Raw genomic sequence first — 22,735 nt, 5'->3', positions numbered from 1 at the left:
CAAGGGTCCGACAACCCCCTCACTGACCTCCGGAACCGACACTTGCAAGGCCAGAGGTGCCACACTCCAGATCTCATTGCGAGGGTCATGGCACCCTGCATTTCCAAGATAATGTTTGCGGGTCCTCCCGACACCGCAGGTGGTCTGCCATTCGGCGGACAGCCTGAACTGTTGGATGTGTTGTTCACAACACCCTGATACCCCCAGATGAAGTTATCGACTTCGAGGAACTATATTTTTTAATTAATTCTTGCAAAATTCATATCTTTATCACTGTATGTTACATTTTTCTAGTTTTGGTCTTGTTTTACACAGACAAATATTGGCTATTTGTCTAAATCTGGTGTGGTGTCCTATTGTATTGTTTTCACTGTACTACTGTGTGTTTATATGCAAGTGCTTTACACATTGCTTCTGAGATAAGCCTGACTGCTCAAGCCAAGCTGCGATGTGGGCGAACAGGGGTTATCGGAGCTGGGTATCTCTTATTCTGACTTGAGTGAGGGCCCCTACTTGGACAGGCTGGAAACCGACTGCCTACTAAATACTCCATTTCTAGCAATGCCACTCTACTCTGCACCACTCTATGCCACTCAATTCTGCTCTGCACTCTACTCCACTGTATTCTATGCCACTTGACTATACTCTGCGCCACTGCTCTTTGCACCACTTAACAGTACGCCACTCCACTCTGCACCACTCCACGCCACTGCACTCTACTCTGCACCATTCTACTTTGCGCCTCTCTACTGTGCTCTACTCTACTCTGCATACACTGCACTCTACAGTGCACCACACTAATCTACACACTTTATTCTAAAAATACTGCAGTGTACGTTGCTGAAGTCAGTGCCCCTGCACTCTGCACCACTGTACTCTACGCCAGTGCATTCTACCAATCCACTCTACCCTGTGCCAACTCCACACTGTAGGAAGTTGGCTCTGTATGCACTATTTCAAAGTAAGGAATAGTATGCACAGAGTCCAAGGGTTCCCCTTAGAGGTAAGATAGTGGCAAAAAGAGATAATACTAATTCTCTATTTTGTGGTAGTGTGGTCGAGCAGTAGGCTTATCAAAGGAGTAGTGTTAAGCATTTGTTGTACATACACACAGGCAATAAATGAGGAACACACACTCAGAGACAATTCCAGGCCAATAGGTTTTTGTATAGAAAAATATCTTTTCTTAGTTTATTTTAAGAACCACAGGTTCAAATTCTACATGTAATATCTCATTTGAAAGGTATTGCAGGTAAGTACTTTAGGAACTTTGAATAATCACAATAGCATATATACTTTTTACATAAAACACATATAGCTATTTTAAAAGTGGACACAGTGCAATTTTCACAGTTCCTAGGGGAGGTAAGTTATTGTTAGTTCTTGCAGGTAAGTAAACCACCTACGGGGTTCAAATTGGGGTCCAAGGTAGCCCACCGTTGGGGGGTTCAGAGCAACCCCAAAGTCACCACACCAGCAGCTCAGGGCTGGTCAGGTGCAGAGTTCAAGGTGGTGCCCAAAACACATAGGCTTCAATGGAGAAGGGGGTGCCCCGGTTCCAGTCTGCCAGCAGGTAAGTACCCGCGTCTTCGGAGGGCAGACCAGGGGGGTTTTGTAGGGCACCGGGGGGGACACAAGTCCACACAGAAAGTACACCCTCAGCAGCGCGGGGGCGGCCGGGTGCAGTGTGCAAACAAGCGTCAGGTTTGTAATAGGAATCAATGGGAGACCAAGGGGTCTCTTTAGCGGTGCAGGCAGGCAAGGGGGGGCTCCTCGGGGTAGCCACCTCCTGGGCAAGGGAGAGGGCCTCCTGGGGGTCACTCCTGCACTGGACTTCCGATCCTTCAGGTCCTGGGGGCTGCGGGTGCAGGGTCTTTTCCAGGCGTCGGGATCTGGGAATCAGACAGTCGCGGTCAAGGGGAGCCTCGGGTTTCCCTCTGCAGGCGTCGCGGTGGGGGCTCAGGGGGGACAACTTTGGTTACTCACAGTCTTGGAGTCACCTGGGGGTCCTCCCTGTAGCGTTGTTTCTTCACCAGTCGAGTCGGGGTCGCCGGGTGCAGTGTTGCAAGTCTCACGCTTCTGGCGGGAATTGCAGGGGTCTTTAAAGTTGCTCCTCTGGAAACAAAGTTGCAGTCTTTGTTGAACAGGGCGCTGTTCTCTGGAGTTTCTTGGTCTTTTTAGGATTCAGAGGTCGCTGGTCCTGGGGAAAGCGTCGCTGGAGCAGTTTTCTTCCGAAGGGGGGAGACAGGCCGGTAGGGCTGGGGCCAAAGCAGTTGGTGTCTCCGTCTTCTCTGCAGGGTTTTTCAGCTCAGCAGTCCTCTTCTTCTTAAGTTGCAGGAATCTGAGTTCCTAGGTTCAGGGGAGCCCTTAAATACTAAATTTAAGGGCGTGTTTAGGTCTGGGTGGTTAGTAGCCAATGGCTACTAGCCCTGAGGGTGGGTACACCCTATTTGTGCCTCCTCCCAAGGGGAGGGGGGCACATTCCTATCCCTATTGGGGGAATCCTCCATCTGCAAGATGGAGGATTTCTAAAAGTTAGAGTCACCTCAGCTCAGGACACCTTAAGGGCTTTCCTGACTGGCCAGTGACTCCTCCTTGTTATTCTCATTATTTCCTCCGGCCTTGCCGCCAAAAGTGGGGCCGTGGCCGGAGGGGGCAGGCAACTCCACTAGCTGGAGTGCCCTGTGGTGCTGGAACAAAGGGGGTGTTCCAGCTCCTGCCTGGGGGAGGTGATAGCATCTCCACCCAGTGCAGGCTTTGTTACTAGCCACAGAGTGACAAAGGCACTCTCCCCATGTGGCTAGCAACATGTCTCGAGTGTGGCAGGCTGCTAAAACCAGTCAGCCTACACGGGTAGTTGGTTAAGGTTTCAGGGGGCACCTCTAAGGTGCCCTCTGGGGTGTATTTTACAATAAAATGTACACTGGCATCAGTGTGCATTTATTGTGCTGATACCAAACTTCCCAGTTTTCAGTGTAGCCATTATGGTGCTGTGGAGTCCGTGTTTGACAGACTCCCAGACCATATACTCTTATGGCTACCCTGCACTTACAATGTCTAAGGTTTTGCTTAGACACTGTAGGGGCACAGTGCTCATGCACTGGTGCCCTCACCTATGGTATAGTGCACCCTGCCTTAGGGCTGTAAGGCCTGCTAGAGGGGTGACTTATCTATACTGCATAGGCAGTGTGAGGTTGGCATGGCACCCTGAGGGGAGTGCCATGTCGACTTACTCGTTTTGTCCTCACCAGCACACACAAGCTGGCAAGCAGTGTGTCTGTGCTGAGGGAGGGGTCCCCAGGGTGGCATAAGATATGCTGCAGCCCTTAGAGACCTTCCCTGGCATCAGGCCCCTTGGTACCAGGGGTACCAGTTACAAGGGACTTACCTGGATGCCAGGGTGTGCCAATTGTGAAAACAAAAGTACAGGTTAGGGAAAGAACACTGGTGCTGGGGCCTGGTTAGCAGGCCTCAGCACACTTTCAATTCAAAACATAGCATCAGCAAAGGCAAAAAGTCAGGGGGTAACCATGCCAAGGAGGCATTTCCTTACACACACCCCCCCCCCCCCCCCAAACGAAAGAGGATGAGACTAACCTTTCCCAAGAGAGTCTTCATTTTCTAAGTGGAAGAACCTGGAAAGGCCATCTGTATTGGCATGGGTAGTCCCAGGTCTGTGTTCCACTATAAAGTCTATTCCCTGTAGGGAGATGGACCACTTCAACAGTTTTGGATTTTCACCTTTCATTTGCATCAGCCATCTGAGAGGTCTGTGGTCAGTTTGAACTACAAAGTGAGTACCGAAGAGGTATGGTCTCAGCTTCTTCAGGGACCAAACCACAGCAAAGGCCTCCCTCTCAATGGCACTCCAACGCTGCTCCCTGGGGAGTAACCTCCTGCTAATGAAAGCAACAGGCTGGTCAAGGCCATCATCATTTGTTTGGGACAAAACTGCCCCTATCCCATGTTCAGAGGCATCTGTCTGCACAATGAACTGCTTGGAGTAATCTGGAGCTTTTAGAACTGGTGCTGTGCACATTGCTTGTTTCAGGGTGTCAAAGGCCTGTTGGCATCCTACAGTCCAGTTTACCTTCTTGGGCATTTTCTTGGAGGTGAGTTCTGTGAGGGCTGTCACTATGGATCCATATCCCTTCACAAACCTCCTATAATACCCAGTCAAGCCAAGGAATGCCCTGACTTGAGTCTGGGTTCTTGGAGCTACCCAGTCCAGAATAGTCTGGATCTTAGGCTGGAGTGGCTGAACTTGGCCTCCACCTACAAGGTGTCCCAAGTAAACCACAGTTCCCTGCCCTGTCTGGCATTTGGATGCCTTGATAGAGAGGCCTGCTGATTGCAGAGCCTTCAAAACCTTCTTCAGGTGGACCAGGTGATCCTGCCAGCTGGAGATAAAGACAGCAATATCATCAAGATAAGCTGCATTAAAGGATTCCAAACCAGCAAGGACTTGATTCACCAACCTTTGGAAGGTGGCAGGGGCATTCTTTAAACCAAAGAGCATAACAGTGAACTGATAATGCCCATGAGGTGTGGAGAATGCTGTCTTTTCTTTTGCTCCAGGTGCCATTTTGATTTGCCAGTACCCTGCTGTTAAGTCAAAGGTACTTAAGAATTTGGCAGCACCTAATTTATCAATCAGTTCATCAGCCCTAGGAATGGGATGGGCATCTGTCTTGGTGACAGAATTAAGTCCTCTGTAGTCCACACAAAACCTCATCTCTCTCTTTCCATCTTTGGTGTGAGGTTTGGGGACTAAGACCACTGGACTAGCCCAGGGGCTGTCAGAGTGCTCAATTACTCCCAATTCCAGCATCTTGTGGACTTCCACCTTGATGCTTTCCTTAACTTGGTCAGACTGTCTGAAAATGTTGTTTTTGACAGGCATGCTGTCTCCTGTGTCCACATCATGGGTACACAGGTGTGTCTGACCAGGGGTTAGGGAAAAGAGCTCAGCAAACTGTTGCAGGACCTTCCTGCAGTCAGCTTGCTGTTGGTCAGAGAGGGTGTCTGAATAGATCACTCCATCTACTGAACCATCTTTAGGGTTTGATGAGAGGAGATCAGGGAGAGGTTCACTCTCAGCTTCCTGATCCTCATCTGTTACCATCAACAGATTCACATCAGCCCTGTCATGGAAGAGCTTAAGGCGGTTCACATGGATCACCCTCTTGGGGCTCCTGCTAGTGCCCAGGTCCACCAGGTAGGTGACCTGACTCTTCTTCTCTAGCACTGGGTAAGGGCTACTCCATCTGTCCTGGAGTGCCCTGGGAGCCACAGGCTCCAGAACCCAGACTTTCTGCCCTGGTTGAAATTCAACCAGTGCAGCCTTTTGGTCATACCAAAACTTCTGGAGCTGTTGGCTGGCCTCAAGGTTTTTACTTGCCTTTTCCATGTACTCTGCCATCCTTGAGCGAAGGCCAAGTACATAGTCCACTATGTCTTGTTTAGGCTCATGAAGAGGTCTCTCCCAGCCTTCTTTCACAAGAGCTAGTGGTCCCCTTACAGGGTGGCCAAACAGAAGTTCAAAGGGTGAGAACCCTACTCCCTTCTGAGGCACCTCTCTGTAAGCGAAAAGCAGACATGGCAAGAGGACATCCCATCTCCTTTTGAGTTTTTCTGGGAGCCCCATGATCATGCCTTTTAATGTCTTGTTGAATCTCTCAACAAGGCCATTAGTTTGTGGATGGTAGGGTGTAGTGAATTTATAAGTCACTCCACACTCATTCCACATGTGTTTCAGGTATGCTGACATGAAGTTGGTACCTCTGTAAGACACCACCTCCTTAGGGAAGCCCACTCTGGTAAAGATACCAATGAGGGCCTTGGCTACTGCAGGGGCAGTAGTCGACCTAAGGGGAATAGCTTCAGGATACCTAGTAGCATGATCCACTACTACTAGGATGTACATATTTCCTGAGGCTGTGGGAGGTTCAAGTGGACCCACTATGTCCACACCCACTCTTTCAAAGGGGACCCCCACCACTGGAAGTGGAATGAGGGGGGCCTTTGGATGTCCACCTGTCTTACCACTGGCTTGACAGGTGGTACAGGAGACACAAAACTCCTTAACTTTCTGGGACATGTTGGGCCAGTAGAAGTGGTTGACTAGTCTCTCCCACGTCTTGGTTTGTCCCAAATGCCCAGCAAGGGGAATATCATGGGCTAAGGTCAGTATGAACTCTCTGAACACCTGAGGCACTACCACTCTCCTAGTGGCACCAGGTTTGGGATCTCTTGCCTCAGTGTACAGGAGCCCATCTTCCCAATAGACCCTATGTGTTCCAGTTTTCTTGCCATTGGACTCTTCAGCAGCTTGCTGCCTAAGGCCTTCAAGAGAGGGACAGGTTTCTTGCCCCTTACACAACTGCTCCCTTGAGGGTCCCCCTGGGCCTAAGAGCTCAACCTGAAAAGGTTCTAACTCCATAGGCTCAGTTCCCTCAGAGGGCAGAACTTCTTCCTGAGAAGAGAGGTCCTCTTTTTGTTGTTGTGTTGTTGTCTTTCCTTTCCTCTTGATAGGCTGGGCCCTTTTTCCAGACTCCAGCTCTACTTTTTCACCTTGAGCCTTGCACTGTGCCCTTGTCTTGACACACACCAGTTCAGGGATACCCAGCATTGCTGCATGGGGTTTCAGTTCTACCTCAGCCCATGCTGAGGACTCCAGGTCATTTCCAAGCAAACAGTCTACTGGGATATTTGAGGAGACCACCACCTGTTTCAGGCCATTGACCCCTCCCCACTCTAAAGTTACCATAGCCATGGGATGTACTTTAGTTTGATTGTCAGCATTGGTGACTGGATAAGTTTGTCCAGCCAGGTATTGACCAGGGGAAACCAGTTTCTCTGTCACCATGGTGACACTGGCACCTGTATCCCTCAGGCCTTCTACACTTGTCCCATTAATTAAGAGCTGCTGCCTGTATTTTTGCATATTAGGAGGCCAGGCAGCCAGTGTGGCTAAATCCAACCCACCCTCGGAGACTAATGTAGCTTCAGTGTGACACCTGATTTGCTCTGGGCACACTGTTGATCCCACTTGGAGACTAGCCATTCCAGTGTTAGCTGGAGTGGAGTTAGAAGTGGTACTTTTCTTGGGACAGGCCTTGTCTCCAGTTTGGTGTCCAGGCTGATTACAGCTACGACACCGGGCCTTTTTGGGATCAAAGGTTTTACCCTTGTACCCAAAATTGTTTTGCGAAGAGGCTCTGGGCCCACCCTCCTGTGCAGGTTTTTGGGGGCCTGAAGAAGACTCTTTACTATTTTTGTTTTTGGATGTCTCAACACCTTTCCCCTGGGGAGGCTTTTTGACCCCTTTCTTTTGGTCACCCCCTGTGGAAGTCTTGGTCACCCTAGTCTTGACCCAAGGGTCCGCCTTCTTTCCCAATTCTTGGGGAGAAATTGGTCCTAGGTCTACCAGATGCTGATGCAGTTTATCATTTGAACAATTACTTAATAGGTGTTCTTTCACAAATAAATTGTACAGCCCATTATAATTATTAACACCACTGCATTGAATCCAACCATCCAGTGTTTTCACTGAGTAGTCCACAAAATCAACCCAGGTCTGGCTCGAGGTTTTTTGAGCCCCCCCCCCTGAATCTAATTCTATACTCCTCAGTGGAGAATCCAAAGCCCTCAATCAGGGTTCCCTTCATGAGGTCATAAGATTCTGCATCTTTTTCAGAGAGTGTGAGGAGTCTATCCCTACACTTTCCAGTGAACATTTCCCAAAGGAGAGCACCCCAGTGAGATTTGTTCACTTTTCTGGTTACACAAGCCCTCTCAAAAGCTGTGAACCATTTGGTGATGTCATCACCATCTTCATATTTAGTTACAATCCCTTTAGGGATTTTCAACATGTCAGGAGAATCTCTGACCCTAGTTATGTTGCTGCCACCATTGATGGGACCTAGGCCCATCTCTTGTCTTTCCCTTTCTATGGCTAGGATCTGTCTTTCCAAAGCCAATCTTTTGGCCATCCTGGCTAACTGGATGTCCTCTTCACTGGAGTTATCCTCAGTGATTTCAGATGTGCTGGTCCCTCCTGTGAGGGAAACAGCATCTCTGACTAGTATATTTGGAGTCAGGGCTTGAGCAGCCCTGTTCTCCCTAAGTAGGACTGGAGGGGGGGAATTCTCCTCCAAGTCACTATCCTCATCCTCTGTGTTGCCATCCTCAGAGGGGTTGGCCTTTTCAAACTCTGCCAAAAGCTCCTGGAGCTGTAGTTTGGAAGGTCTGGGGCCCATTGTAATTTTCTTTATTTTGCAGAGTGACCTTAGCTCCCTCATCTTAAGATGGAGGTAAGGTGTGAGGTCGAGTTCCTCCACATTCATCTCTGCACTAGACATTATGCTTCTAAAAGTTGGAATACTTTTTAAGAATCTAAAACTAGTTCTAGGTTCTAATTCAAACTTTCACAAACTTTTAAACTCTAAAAGGAATGCTAAACAGGGACTACCACAAGGCCCTAGCAGGACTTTTAAGAATTTAGAAAAATAGCTCAAATTGCAAAAATCTATTTCTAATGACAATTTTTGGAATTTGTCGTGTGATCAGGTATTGGCTGAGTAGTCCAGCAAATGCAAAGTCTTGTACCCCACCGCTGATCCACCAATGTAGGAAGTTGGCTCTGTATGCACTATTTCAAAGTAAGGAATAGTATGCACAGAGTCCAAGGGTTCCCCTTAGAGGTAAGATAGTGGCAAAAAGAGATAATACTAATGCTCTATTTTGTGGTAGTGTGGTCGAGCAGTAGGCTTATCAAAGGAGCAGTGTTAAGCATTTGTTGTACATACACACAGGCAATCAATGAGGAACACACACTCAGAGACAATTCCAGTTTCTTGTATAGAAAAATATATTTTCTTAGTTTATTTTAAGAACCACAGGTTCAAATTCTACATGTAATATCTCATTTGAAAGGTATTGCAGGTAAGTACTTTAGGAACTGTGAATAATCACAATAGCATATATACCTTTTACATAAAACACATATAGCTATTTTAAAAGTGGACACAGTGCAATTTTCACAGTTCCTAGGGGAGGTAAGTTATTGTTAGTTCTTGCAGGTAAGTAAACCACCTACGGGGTTCAAATTGGGGTCCAAGGTAGCCCACCGTTGGGGGTTCAGAGCAACCCCAAAGTCACCACACCAGCAGCTCAGGGCCGGTCAGGTGCAGAGTTCAAGGTGGTGCCCAAAACACATAGGCTTCAATGGAGAAGGGGGTGCCCCGGTTCCAGTCTGCCAGCAGGTAAGTACCCGCGTCTTCGGAGGGCAGACCAGGGTTTTTTTTTAGGGCACCTGGGGGGGCACACGTCCACACAGAAAGTACACCCTCAGCAGCGCGGGGGCGGCCGGGTGCAGTGTGCAAACAAGCGTCAGGTTTGTAACAGGAATCAATGGGAGACCAAGGGGTCTCTTTAGCGGTGCAGGCAGGCAATGGGGGGGCTCCTCGGGGTAGCCACCACCTAGGCAAGGGAGAGGGCCTCCTGGGGGTCACTCCTGCACTGGAGTTCCGATCCTTCAGGTCCTGGGGGCTGCGGGTGCAGGGTCTTTTCCAGGCGTCGGGATCTGGGAATCAGACAGTCGCGGTCAGGGGGAGCCTCGGGATTCCCTCTGCAGGCGTCGCGGTGGGGGCTCAGGGGGAACAACTTTGGTTTCTCACAGTCTTGGAGTCGCCTAGGGGTCCTCCCTGTAGCATTGTTTCTTCACCAGTCGAGTCGGGGTCGCCGGGTGCAGTGTTGCAAGTCTCATGCTTCTGGCGGGAATTGCAGGGGTCTTTAAAGTTGCTCCTCTGGAAACAAAGTTGCAGTCTTTGTTGAACAGGGCCGCTGTTCTCGGGAGTTTCTTGGTCTTTTTAGGATTCAGAGGTCGCTGGTCCTGGGGAAAGCGTTGCTGGAGCAGTTTTCTTCCGAAGGGGGGAGACAGGCCGGTAGGGCTGGGGCCAAAGCAATTGGTGTCTCCGTCTTCTCTGCAGGGTTTTTCAGCTCAGCAGTCCTCTTCTTCTTAAGTTGGAGGAATCTGAGTTCCTAGGTTCAGGGGAGCCCTTAAATACTAAATTTAAGGGCGTGTTTAGGTCTGGGGGGTTAGTAGCCAATGGCTACTAGCCCTGAGGGTGGGTACTCCCTCTTTGTGCCTCCTCCCAAGGAGAGGGGGGCACATTCCTATCCCTATTGGGGGAATCCTCCATCTGCAAGATGGAGGATTTCTAAAAGTTACAGTCACCTCAGCTCAGGACACCTTAGGGGCTGTCCTGACAGGCCAGTGACTCCTCCTTGTTATTCTCATTATTTCCTCCGGCCTTGCCGCCAAAAGTGGGGCCGTGGCCGGAGGGGGCGGGCAACTCCACTAGCTGGAGTGCCCTGTGGTGCTGGAACAAAGGGTGTGAGCCTTTGAGGCTCACCGCCAGGTGTTACAGCTCCTGCTTGGGGGAGGTGATAGCATCTCCACCCAGTGCAGGCTTTGTTACTAGCCACAGAGTGACAAAGGCACTCTCCCCATGTGGCCAGCAACATGTCTCGAGTGTGGCAGGCTGCTAAAACCAGTCAGCCTACACGGGTAGTTGGTTAAGGTTTCAGGGGGCACCTCTAAGGTGCCCTCTGTGGTGTATTTTACAATAAAATGTACACTGGCATCAGTGTGCATTTATTGTGCTGAGAAGTTTGATACCAAACTTCCCAGTTTTCAGTGTAGCCATTATGGTGCTGTGGAGTCTGTGTTTGACAGACTCCCAGACCATATACTCTTATGGCTACCCTGCACTTACAATGTCTTAGGTTTTGCTTAGACACTGTAGGGGCACAGTGCTCATGCACTGGTGCCCTCACCTATGGTATAGTGCACCCTGCCTTAGGGCTGTAAGGCCTGCTAGAGGGGTGACTTATCTATACTGCATAGGCAGTGTGAGGTTGGCATGGCACCCTGAGGGGAGTGCCATGTCGACTTACTCGTTTTGTCCTCACCAGCACACACAAGCTGGCAAGCAGTGTGTCTGTGCTGAGTGAGGGGTCCCCAGGGTGGCATAAGATATGCTGCAGCCCTTAGAGACCTTCCCTGGCATCAGGCCCCATGGTACCAGGGGTACCAGTTACAAGGGACTTACCTGGATGCCAGGGTGTGCCAATTGTGAAAACAAAAGTACAGGTTAGGGAAAGAACACTGGTGCTGGGGCCTGGTTAGCAGGCCTCAGCACACTTTCAATTCAAAACATAGCATCAGCAAAGTCAAAAAGTCAGGGGGTAACCATGCCAAGGAGGCATTTCCTTACACACACTATGCCACTCCAATACACAACACTCTCTGCCACTCCACTCTACAACACTCTACTCCACTCTTTGCCACTCTTTGCCATTCCACTCTACGACACTTCACACACCACTCTGCTCTACACCACTCACTTTTAGCTACGCTGAACAGCAGCCATACTGGTGAACAACATGGCTAAAACACAATGGCAAAGCTAGCAGCTCTTGCATAGGTGAGACGTATTGGCATTTCCAGTACTTGTTTTACCAGGGATGCTGTCTTTTTATTGATTGTACTGCCCACTTAGGATGTAAAATATTTTAGATTTTGCACTATTCTGTAATATTCTATTTGCTGAGGGCCATCAAGGCAAATGCGTTATACTGCCTTTGTATCAAAATCATTTTATATTTTAAACTTGTTTTACTGCTCTAGAACTCAAATATTTAGTGGACTCTTAAATAATTATCACTACCGCAATTTTTGCTGTTAAAAAGAATAGGTAAGCACTGCTGGAAGAGATACCCACATAAAATATGAAAACTCCACCCCTACTTCCAAAGCTACCACTCCAATTTAAAGTGGGAATATCTGTTTAAAGTGTTAATGAACATGGGATCTGGAGAGGGCATCAGATATTGGATTTCATTTTTATCACTGAACCTACGACCCAGGAGGAGATGGGACAACAGATATCTGATGCATAGTGGCTTCTCTGTGGTACAAGACAGGGATGGCTTCTACCACCACACCTCTTGGGACCTAGCTTTGGAACCATTTATTTGTCATATTAGAAAGGAGACTGTCAGACTGGGGTAGAGGTGCGTGGACACTGAAATTTAATTTCCATATATGAAGGTGATATCTTAATGTAGCTTTGAAACCTACAAACAATGCGCCCCAGAGCTTTGCACCAGCTAGAACTTTTTGGCAGGATAGCAGATTCTTTCACCATAAAATGAACACACACGTCTACCATGTTCACACCTTCCCAAAACCTTTCAAACACAAATTAAGTTGTGAGTGTATGAGCCTACTTTGTAATACAAGGCGGTGGCCGCAGTTCTTAGGTACCCCAAGATATGTCTCATACCTTCAACCAGCCCTGGCACTTTAGGCAAGCGCATGTATTTTTGACTCCGCACAATGTTAAAACCACAAGTTCCAGAAGTCGGCGTTGCTGACAAGGACTGATTGATGGTATCATACAAGGTATATGTCCCTCAGTTGCTCGGTACACACCACCGCTAGCCTTTTGCTGTTGCTGGTGAGACCATTTCCCCATCCCTAGTAAAGCCGGATATCATTGTTTTTCGGGTATTAAAAGTGATAGGAGGTCTGCGCTCACGTGCCTTTTTATGGGATGTTCCCCTTTATACAGAAGTGCTGTTAAGAAAGAGGTTAGATGGATGTACCACTACGGATTAGTTTAATACGCAGAGTTCTCCCACGTCCATAAAAGTGCTTCTGAATACGCTGTCTTTTATCGATCACAGTTTACTAGTGACTGGTAAATGCCAACAAAACAAGACCGAAGGGTGTCCTACATGCTGTTGAATGGGGACAGTTATAATGTGCGGCGAGACAAACACTGTATTCCATGTAAATGAACTCTGAGCGGGAAGGGGAAAGCAAACATTAACCCTGAGGGCTGGAGCAGTGGCCAAACCTACGCATTCACTCATTAACCAGCTACGCCAAACTTTGGTATCGCAGGCCCCTCGCGGGTATCCAGCCACTCGAGGAAAGAGCAGCCCCGTGCTTGACTGAAGCTTTCTAGTGAGGGGGCATTGAGGAGATGTGAGTGCAGAAAATGGGAGGAAATTGTTAAGAGCGGTTGCACAAAATATATTCTTTAAGCGTAATTTTGCTTCTGTTTAAATGTTTTATATTTCTTTTCGGCAGGTGCACAATTGAGCGAAATGTAAAATTATCACCACAAGCATCGTCATTCAATCATATTGCTCTTGATATGAATTTGTAAGCCGACTCTCCTGTAGTTCCACAATTATGTCGTACTTGATATTTCCATATTGCATTCTTTTAACTTAATTTTATGTTTTACCTAGAAAATAATAAATTTACAAATTTAATTCTTGCAGTTTGCATTATATCCAACAAACAGGAAAGGCGCATTTTCCAACCCTATGGTGACGTTCAAAGCTGGATTGTCATAATTCTTGGTTTCATATCTCGGGAAAGATTTTCAGGGAGTATCGCCTCCAAGGGTTACCTGTTTTGGTGATCTGGTAACCACTGGTCCATCCCATCTAGCCGCTAGGAATGTTTTCGCTTCGCTGAATATTTACTTCCCTTTCAAATGTTCCTTCCAGTGCATATAAGGGCTCAACCCGTGGTGTCAGTGTCATTCCCACTAGTACTTTTTCCACATACTTACGCAAATGTAACACAGCAGATCGGTGCAAATGGCGCCGTACTCCTGCTTGTGTTATACTTGTTGCCTGTGAAGGACGCTTGATTGCGTTACCTGTTTTTTGTGTGAGACATGCTCGTGCCGCAGCTGCTGTGTCTGTTAAGTGTATGAGGGGAGGCTTGCACCTCTCCTGTTTGTCTTTGCACGTTCGGTGTGTGAGAGAGATTGTGTTGTTGCTTCTGTCTGTACCTCATTATTAATGTGTGGAGGATGGTGGTGGTGTGGGCCCACACCATGGCATGTGGTCGCCTGCACCCAATCCCCCCATTAGCCTTAGTTACTGCGTTGCAGTCATTCGTGATGAGAACAAGGAGGAGCTTTTTGGCTGAAATGTTCTTTCCACTGCAGCAGGCCCTGACTCTCGAGACATTGTTAATGCACATTCGCTGACCCACATTAAAAGCTCGTTGATTGACGCAGCGATAAGCACCTCTCCCTTAATCTATATTTGGACAGCAAACTCAAACTGACCTTTTCTGCCCCAGACCCCATCACCCTACCCATTCTCTTTCTTCCCGCCGCCTTCCTGCCAGATGGCATTTATTTTCTGGGGTGTCTGTTGCGTTAAGGTTACAGCCATTTCGGGTCTACTTCAAATTGCCGTCCGCCTCTGTCCAGGTTCAAGGGATTCTAAACTCTGGCTCCATGCATGTCGCTCCCACAGTGTCAGAAGCCAAGATTACATATAAAGGTACCTTAAATCTGCATTTCCGTGGCTTTCCGTGACCATTTAATCTGCTCGCAGACCATCACCTTTCTGTTTCTTCAGACGTGAGTTTAAGGTCACCTAGCGCCTAGGGATCTGCTTGCTCTGCTGTAGTGTCAGGGCTGTGTCAGATCTGCATGAGTGGTTCTCACTGTATTCTGGATAGTGATCTAAATGGAGGGGCACATTTGTGGTAGTACCAGGATTGAGTCCACCTCTTCATGTTATCGCTCACACAAAAATGATTGAGAAGGAAGGGGACTTCAGAGTGCATCACCACCTATACATAATTTAACCAATATTTTCTAAAGACTGGTTCAAAGTGTCACACCATGCATAAAATGATCGATCATTATTGTTGCTAGGTCTTTAATGCCGTGCCTTGCCTAATCAAGACTGGAAATCAGTGTTGAGCCTGAATTTATTTGTAGTGGTACTTGATATATATGTACTTTTATTGTTTTCAAGTAAAGCCGAATAAAGACACGGCTACTACTACTATATTTTAAGTAAGGAACGTGATAATTCCAATTGTTTAGAGAATGCTTCAGTTCCTTAACCTTTGTCATCTTTTTACTCCTATATAGCCACTCTACCGTAAAAAGATTAGCATTGCCTCCATAAATACAACTGTTGTACACAGGACCCAGTGGATAATTGAATCTGTATCAAGCTGAACACTTCAGTTTAATAGTTTGTTGCCAGTAGTTATGGAGTATATGTCTGCTTTTCAAAGTATATAAAAAATAATTAACGCTGTTTTGCAGAACAGGCAAAATACAATTGTTTGACTCTTTTGCCTTTTTTCAGTTTCAGGACAAACTGTACCCATTTAAAACGGTTCATTGCCAAATAAAAAGTGAAAATGTCAAGTGCTTACAGGTGATCAGTGAACAAAATGAAAAAAAATGTGAAAAATTAGGTGACTGCCTTCCTCACAGTGCACTGAGGCCCGAGCCACTCGACATGACCCCAGGGTACATTGCAACCTCCTTCAGGGCCCTGAGGAGGCCTCTGAGTGTTCTGTATTCTTTCTCTAGCAGTGATTCCACTGCCACTGACATGTTAGGAATTTAGTACCATTTTATTTATCTTAGGATAACTTTCTAGGGCTTATTATAAATGTAAAAGTGTAAGGAACACACATTTTGAAAGAAAGCTTTATATTGCTATCAGAAAGTGTTTCATCGGCCGCTTTCTCTCCCTTTACAGCGCTGAAGTACAATGGCAGCTGCTATGATCCCAGCAGGTTTTAACATCGATGCCCCGCGGTGGGACCAGAACTCTTTTGTTGGGCGACTGAAGCACTTTTTCAACATCACTGACCCAAGAACCGTGGTAGCTTCAGAACAGGAGTTGGATAATGCTAAAATACTCGTGGAAAGCTGCAGGTAAACTATGTTTGTCAGACTCCGGTGGTCCAAGTAAGGAAATAGCATGAACTCCACTCCAGGTCTAAGTTTACCATCGTCAGCTGAATGCAGTTTGGTATATGTTTTCCTCGTTAAGGAAGAAGCCATTGCTCTTTTTACGGGAATGTGTTGGCATCTTTGTGAGTGTCTTTAGCTGGATAAAGATAACCTATTGACACCATTAAACGCCAGGCCATACTTTAGTCTCAGCCCGCCTGCTCTTTTATGACTGTTTAGATATTTACACTGTCTGTTCTCTGGAGCTGTGCCTGTTTTGTGTTTGGCAATTTATGAATATTAAAACCAAGCAGTGCTTTTGACTTACTGCTCTCAGATCCACGGGGGGGCCAGCACTACCGAGATTAAAACTGAAATGGAACAAAGATATACTTAAAAGACAGGATCTATAAAAAGAACATATTATTAAAATATATGCAGCTCCATCCAGCACAAATCCAAAATATTCTGCATATACAATACAGATACCAAGGGGATTGTTCTGGGCATGCCATGATACTTGTTGGCAACCTTCCTCACCCCATGTCCTTCTCTTTCTCGTCACAGTCTTTAAGGTTAATTTCTTTGAATGATGGGGCTCTTGCAAGCTATTTTTAATTAATAAATTCTACACGCAGTTATCAAGTGCAGTGCAAAAAAAATATACATTTTTAATTAATGTTAATTCCCCCAGTCAATAACCATACCGAAATCAGACCCTTGTGACCGGGCGTCTTGGGATACAAGTGTAGCTGAAGCAACACTAAGGACTGCACGCCAAAGGAGGCGGTTGGGGCATTCATCTTATAGTCCGACACTAAACTGTCAGAAGCCCATGTAGCCGCCCCACATTTGTCCACAATAGAAACGCCCTTGCTCTCTGCCAAGAAACAGCCACACCACAGGTAGAGCTGCCCTGGAGTTCCCAGGGAACAGGAACTCCTGCAGCATTGCACACCATAGGGGTGGTGAGATGAATTCACCCGCTGATGGTGGAAACCACAGGCTTCCATCCTATTGCCCGTGTCTAAGAAAACAAACAAATAATCAGATTGACGTAATATACCTGCACCAGTTAAGTCAATTGTAACTGCCTCCAAAACATGAAGAGTGAAAATCTAATCCAGCCAGATCTAAAGAAGCATGGGCTTAAATAAGACAGTGAGGCATAACAGCAACCTTTTAGGTAAAAATCAGAGATGCATGAGTAGTTGCTATCCGAGCTCCTAACGAAGAAGTAGCTATACCTAAATCAAAGACATCTTTAAAAAAATCGAAGGTGTACATGGGGTCACAAAACGGTGTTGTAATAAAATGTACCTTACACCATTTCCACTGATTAGAATAAGAAATATAAGTGGAGACACCTGAGCTGTTGTAATGCATCAGCCAAGTTAACAGAAACATCCGTGGCCAATAATTCTATAATCTAGGCTTCCAATCCATTAAATTCATCATGGCCAACTGGGGACCATAAATAAGCAACCGCAGAAGCAGAGAAAGGACACTCTGCGGGACCAGTGATCTCCCCCTTGCCACCCCTGCAGTACCAATCAGATCCTTGGAGCCCCAGGAATCAATGATTCATAGTTCTAGTTCTGCGACTCCAAGAATCCAGAACATGTTGCACCAAAAGTTTTAGGTATAAAGGTCCACAAACATTGTTGCTGACAAGTCCCCATGGAACCTCAACCTCAGCCGAGTTGGAGTTTTTGTACAACCCGAGAGATCTCCTAGGTGTGATCTTGCAGTCAACATCTGCAACTGAGGAAGAACAACTTTTGCAATTCTTTTGTCACACCTATGAGATACAGTACAGGAAACCGTACCCTACATGGTCATATGATAGCAATCTGATTTACAAATACTTTTACCAGACATGTCTTCTGAAAGGTCCTTTGGAACCGAGGAAAGAAAGCTAAAAACTTGTTTTGGCTTCGAAAAGGCATGACATCTACTCCATTTGCTCCCATAGCAAAAGTTTGTAAGAAGATCAGGTTCAGTTAAGAGTGTTAAGAGTGTCCCCACAGATCTGCAGTCTCTTGAAATAGATTGTTTCTTAGTGCATACTCAATGGAGGAGGGGAAAACCTGACTCAAAGTGTAAACTTGAATTTTCTCCACCCTGAAATGTAATATCCTGTGATTAACATTAAGGGGGTCATTCTGACCCTGGCGGTCATGGACCGCCAGGGCCAACGACCGCGGAAGCACCGCCAACAGGCTGGCGGTGCTTCTGGGGCCATTCTGACCACGGTGGTAAAGCCGCGGTCAGAAAAGGGAAACCAGCGGTTTCCCGCCGGTTTCCCGCTGCCCCATGGAATCCTCCACGGCGGCGCTGCAAGCAGCGCCGCCATGGGGATTCCGACCCCCTTCCTGCCATCCTGTTTCTGGCGGTTTTCACTGCCAGAAACAGGATGGCGGGAACGGGTGTCGTGGGGCCCCTGGGGGCCCCTGCTGTGCCCATGCCACTGGCATGGGCACTGCAGGGGTCCCCTAACAGGGCCCCATTAAGATTTTCAGTGTCTGCTTGGCAGACACTGAAAATCGCGATGGTGCAACTGCACCCGTCGCACACCAGCAACTCCGCCGGCTCCATTCGGAGCCGGCTTCCTCGTTGCTGGGGCTTTCCCGCTGGGCGGGCGGGCGGCCTTTTGGCGGTCGCCCGCCAGCCCAGCGGGAAAGTCAGAATGACCGCCGCGGTCTTTTGACCGCGGTACGGTCTTCTGGCGGTTCCCACCAGGCGGGCGGCTTCCGCCGCCCGCGGGGGTCAGAATGACCCCCTAAGTGTGTTTGTGCACAAGCCAGAAGCATCTTGGCTATCTGAGACAGGGATGGAGACCTGATACCCATTGATGGTTTATGTAACATTTCAATATCACATTGACAGTTTAGGCCAAAAGGGTTTGTCCTTGAAGCTGTGTTGCAAAAGAGTGAGTTGATGTCCACATCCTTTGAACACTTCCTGTTCGATGGCAACCCAGCTACCAGGGAAGACCACAAACCCTGGCCTGAAGAACTATCTAAAGTCGCTCCCCAACCCTTCATGCTAGCATCTTCCATCAGGAATACTAGTGGTAGAGGGTACGAGATCCACTCTACGGGACAAATGCTCTCCCAACTGCCACCACTGCAGCAAACGGTTGAATCCTGGGAGAACCAGGGATCAGTGTCTCTTAGTTTTGGACCACAGGATTCAAGACTGTAAGACGTATTGCATCAAAGGTTTTATGTGTAATCTGCCATCGGAGCTCCGACGTTGTTGCTGACATGTCCCTTTGGGACCACAACTATAGCAGAATCACACCCGACCCAAAATATCCTGCAGTTAACATCTCAGAGTCAACAAATGTGACTGAGAGAGTAAAACTTTCCCTGGAGAAGTGGCATATAGTGCCCTATAAATTTAATCTCATTGCCTGGGATCAAACAAGACAGTAGATACTGCCTGCCGCCTGATCCCCAACACTGTGAAGCTGCAGAGCATCTCTGAGATGAACAAACCTGCAAAATGCTAGAGAAACAGCATCAGTGTAACAAATACTTACCTCTGGCCTGCTAGGTGACCGTCGAGGTTGACAGGAAAAACACAGGAAGAGCAAGGAGAGGGCAGACCTTTTTCACATGGTGCTTAGAGCAGGACCAATTAAAGCATGGCTGTAGTGATATGGCAGGATGCAGTCTCTTCATGAATAGTACCTTTGGACAAAATGGCGCCACAATGCTCCCCCACCCCCCAAAAAAAGTCATGACATCTGTGCAGACTGCAGATGTTGCCTTTTGCCATGTGCCAGCATGAGGCAACAAAAGGGCAACAGCAAGTGAATTATGTAATCATATGTTAGATTATTGGCGACCGCAAACAGTCCCAGAGAAAGTGTTGGGAATCTGAAGGGAGTCGCAGATAACACTTCGACAAGGTGGTTAAGTGCACCTTTCATGGCTGCTGTCTGTTGACAAGAAGGTGAAGCTAAGCTGTGTAATGGTTCCAGAGCGAGTTGACTGGTCGACATTGGTGCCGGATGTGTACTGAAAGCTACGAGAGAGTAGGATTTTTAGTACATGTGTACAAGAACCACTGTAGGCATGATAAAAATCACACGAGTAGAGTAAACCATGTCTTACTTTGATTAATCATGACTCATACTGATTCGTTATTCTTTTCTGCAGAGCAGGTTCAGTGCCACCCGGGACGAGTTTGGAGCAGCTTCACTATGCCAAGAAGTTGTATGACTCGGCCTTCCACCCTGATACAGGAGACAAGATGAACTTGATTGGTCGAATGTCGTTCCAGGTTCCTGGTGGGATGGCCATCACAGGCTGCATGCTACAGTTTTATAGGTATTTCAGACCACCAGTTCTACAGTTTCTTTATTTACTTTTTTGCCTATCTAACAAAACATACTTCACTTAGTCTAGAGAGTTTATGTTTTAGAAATGTTGTAATGCTTTTATACATTGTTCTTTTAAGTAAATGTTTGTTAAATGGTGACAATGCACTAGTTGGCACTGCATAAAAATGAACAGCCATGGGATCCCTAAAAAGTAATTTAAAATAATAATAACATGTGGAAGTATTTGAAAGTATACTGCAATGTCTCCAATCCTCTTCCCTTGCTCGCCTGTGGGACTAGATGAGTAGTTAACAGGTATTCTTTGCCAAGCGAAAGGTAAAGCACGTTGGACACCTGTTCTCAAGTATTGTCCCCTCTCTCCCCCCCCCCCCTCCCCACCCCACCCCACCCCACTTCTCTCAAAGGCACCCTTGGTCTCCTATTAAGTAGTACTCTTTTCTGCTACAAGGGAGTGACCCAACCATCTAATATAAGGTGAGGTGAGAGGCATACTAAGTAAAAGGGTCTGATCAGAGTTGTTGGTACTCTGAGTCTACTCTAGAGATATCTAATTGGACAGGGCTTGGGTGTGGCCCTGTACGTGTTTGCAGTGCTCTAGAAGGATATCCCTGAGGATTTCCTGGAGGTAACATAGAAAGCTACCTTATCTTCTTTGTAGGTGTTACTGCGTGTTCAGGCAGGCACACAGTGAACATCTGCGGTGTAATTCTTCTGGCACAAGACATGGAAATGTATGGTGCTAAGAGAAGAAAACATCAGCTAAAGCTCATAAAAAAGACATAACTTTGGCCCTAGTACTGTCCATACCAGAGACTCTTCTTGAGCAAGCTAATATTTAAATGGACAAAGCATACAAGGAGTCAGTCAGACCTTTAAAATAAATAAGTAGTAACAAATCAGACGACATCAATTCCTTCTTGAGCTTACTTAGAATAGATTGGTCCCTTATCCAGGATATGGGGTTTTCACCCCATGAATAAAGATATAGAATTGGAGTTGTGTTCTCCATCCTTCTTATGAAATAAGAGAGCACAGGAGTGGAGCTGTACCTTCCACCATCATGTAGCTGACAAGCTAGAGTCGCCTAGTGTTCATCCCCCCTGATACTTTAGAGGCCAAGTCCTTTTGACTCTGGCTTTTCACTGCCAAGAAAAGAGCATTTGCCTTCAAATGCCTCTTTTACCACATAGGGGTCTGTAACAAGACTGCCAAGCCTTTGACACGTTTGGGGTTCTGACTCTGATCTAAAAAAAAGTTAATGGCTGAGGTTTAACAGAGTGCTTATGGTTACATTACCATTGGGTGAGATACTTTAGTCCTCGGGGGTGGGGGGCAGGAAGACTGTTTCCCCCTTCAGTCAGGTGTGCTATCACCCTGCAGAGAGATGACTGCCTGAGGGGGAGAATCTTAGCCACTTCACCTGCAGCATGGGACAACTCAGAAATGTGGACTGATCAAGGGAGTGTAACTAGTGCTGACCCGCGTCTAGGAGTGGTTCTCCTTGCTCCCTTCATGTTTCCTGACCACGACCGACAGCCTGGGAGCATGACCAACAGCACAGCCATGATGTTTCAAACCGGTGTCAGGAGTGGATGGACTGCTGACTCTTCCAGGAGCTGACTCTGCGATTGAAGGGCCTGTGACTGCCAGCCGGGGAATGCTCCTTGTTATTTGGGTGGTTGGATCAACTGGGCCTGAACTGCTGCTTTGGTGGAACATTCATATTCCTTGACCGACACTTGGATGTAGGTGCGGGGCTCCCCAACCGGTGATGAAAATCACAAGTTGGACCGCTTGTGCTGCCGTTGCAGTTGTCTATGGGCATTGTGCTCAGGATTTCCAGATGCCCCATAATTCAGGTAAACCGATCAAGTGAAAATTAACATTGGCTATGCTTCTGTCACTAAACTGAATATGTATTTTGCATTTTATGCATTAGAGCGCTGAGGGAACGTTTTAGTAATTTGACAAGACTGAACTAATTTACTGGCATATGCCATTGTAAGCTCGCAGTTGTATCATTATCTTACCTGCTATATTCAGTGTGATTATAATTCCAGAGTAGCTGCATTAGAACCCTGTGCCTGCCTTACCTTATTTTAAGTAGTATTACGTTTTGGTGCGTGATAAAATTATTTCTTTTTTCTCTACAAAGAAAAGCACTGGGCTGGACAGCATTTGTTGTCTCTGCTGCATAACTTTCTGTTCCGAGTCGCGACCCCCCACACTGCCACCCTGAGAAACGTTTGACGGTTCTCATTTGGTACCTTGGCAGTGTGGGCCTGGTGTATTTGACACCCGGTGTGCAGTACTATTGCATGTCCGGCACCTAGACATCTCTGGTAAAAGGTCCCACCACCACAGTCAAGGCTCAGTGAGCCTTTGTGGTAAGCTTGTAGTAGTACTTGTGTTGTAGTGAGATACATACGTGTTACATTACACGAATCTCACTGAATTAACTTACCTCTGCTGTGAGGCTTGTTATGTTACACATTCTGGAAGTACGGGACTTGTTGGTTCTGTACTCCTGCTGGCAAGCTTCTTGAATTGTTAGTTCCAGGCGGACTCCAGC

General features: G+C 47.1%; 1 protein-coding gene across 7 annotated transcripts in view; it reads left to right on the top strand.

The window, feature by feature from the left end:
• Positions 1 to 22,735, top strand: part of SFXN2 (sideroflexin 2) — a 138,304-nt gene that overhangs the window by 11,022 nt on the left and 104,547 nt on the right. For all 7 annotated transcript variants that reach the window (XM_069239503.1, XM_069239504.1, XM_069239500.1 and 4 more), the window contains 2 exons: positions 15,613 to 15,791; positions 19,979 to 20,149. In XM_069239503.1, coding sequence (XP_069095604.1) covers positions 15,625 to 15,791; positions 19,979 to 20,149 — 338 coding nt within the window. In that variant the 5' untranslated portion in view covers positions 15,613 to 15,624. The remainder of the gene's footprint in view (positions 1 to 15,612; positions 15,792 to 19,978; positions 20,150 to 22,735) is intronic.

Source organism: Pleurodeles waltl, chromosome 6, assembly GCF_031143425.1.
Source record: "Pleurodeles waltl isolate 20211129_DDA chromosome 6, aPleWal1.hap1.20221129, whole genome shotgun sequence".
In the NCBI taxonomy this organism is placed as follows: Eukaryota; Metazoa; Chordata; class Amphibia; order Caudata; family Salamandridae; genus Pleurodeles; species Pleurodeles waltl.
This window is presented reverse-complemented; position numbering and strand designations above follow the sequence as displayed.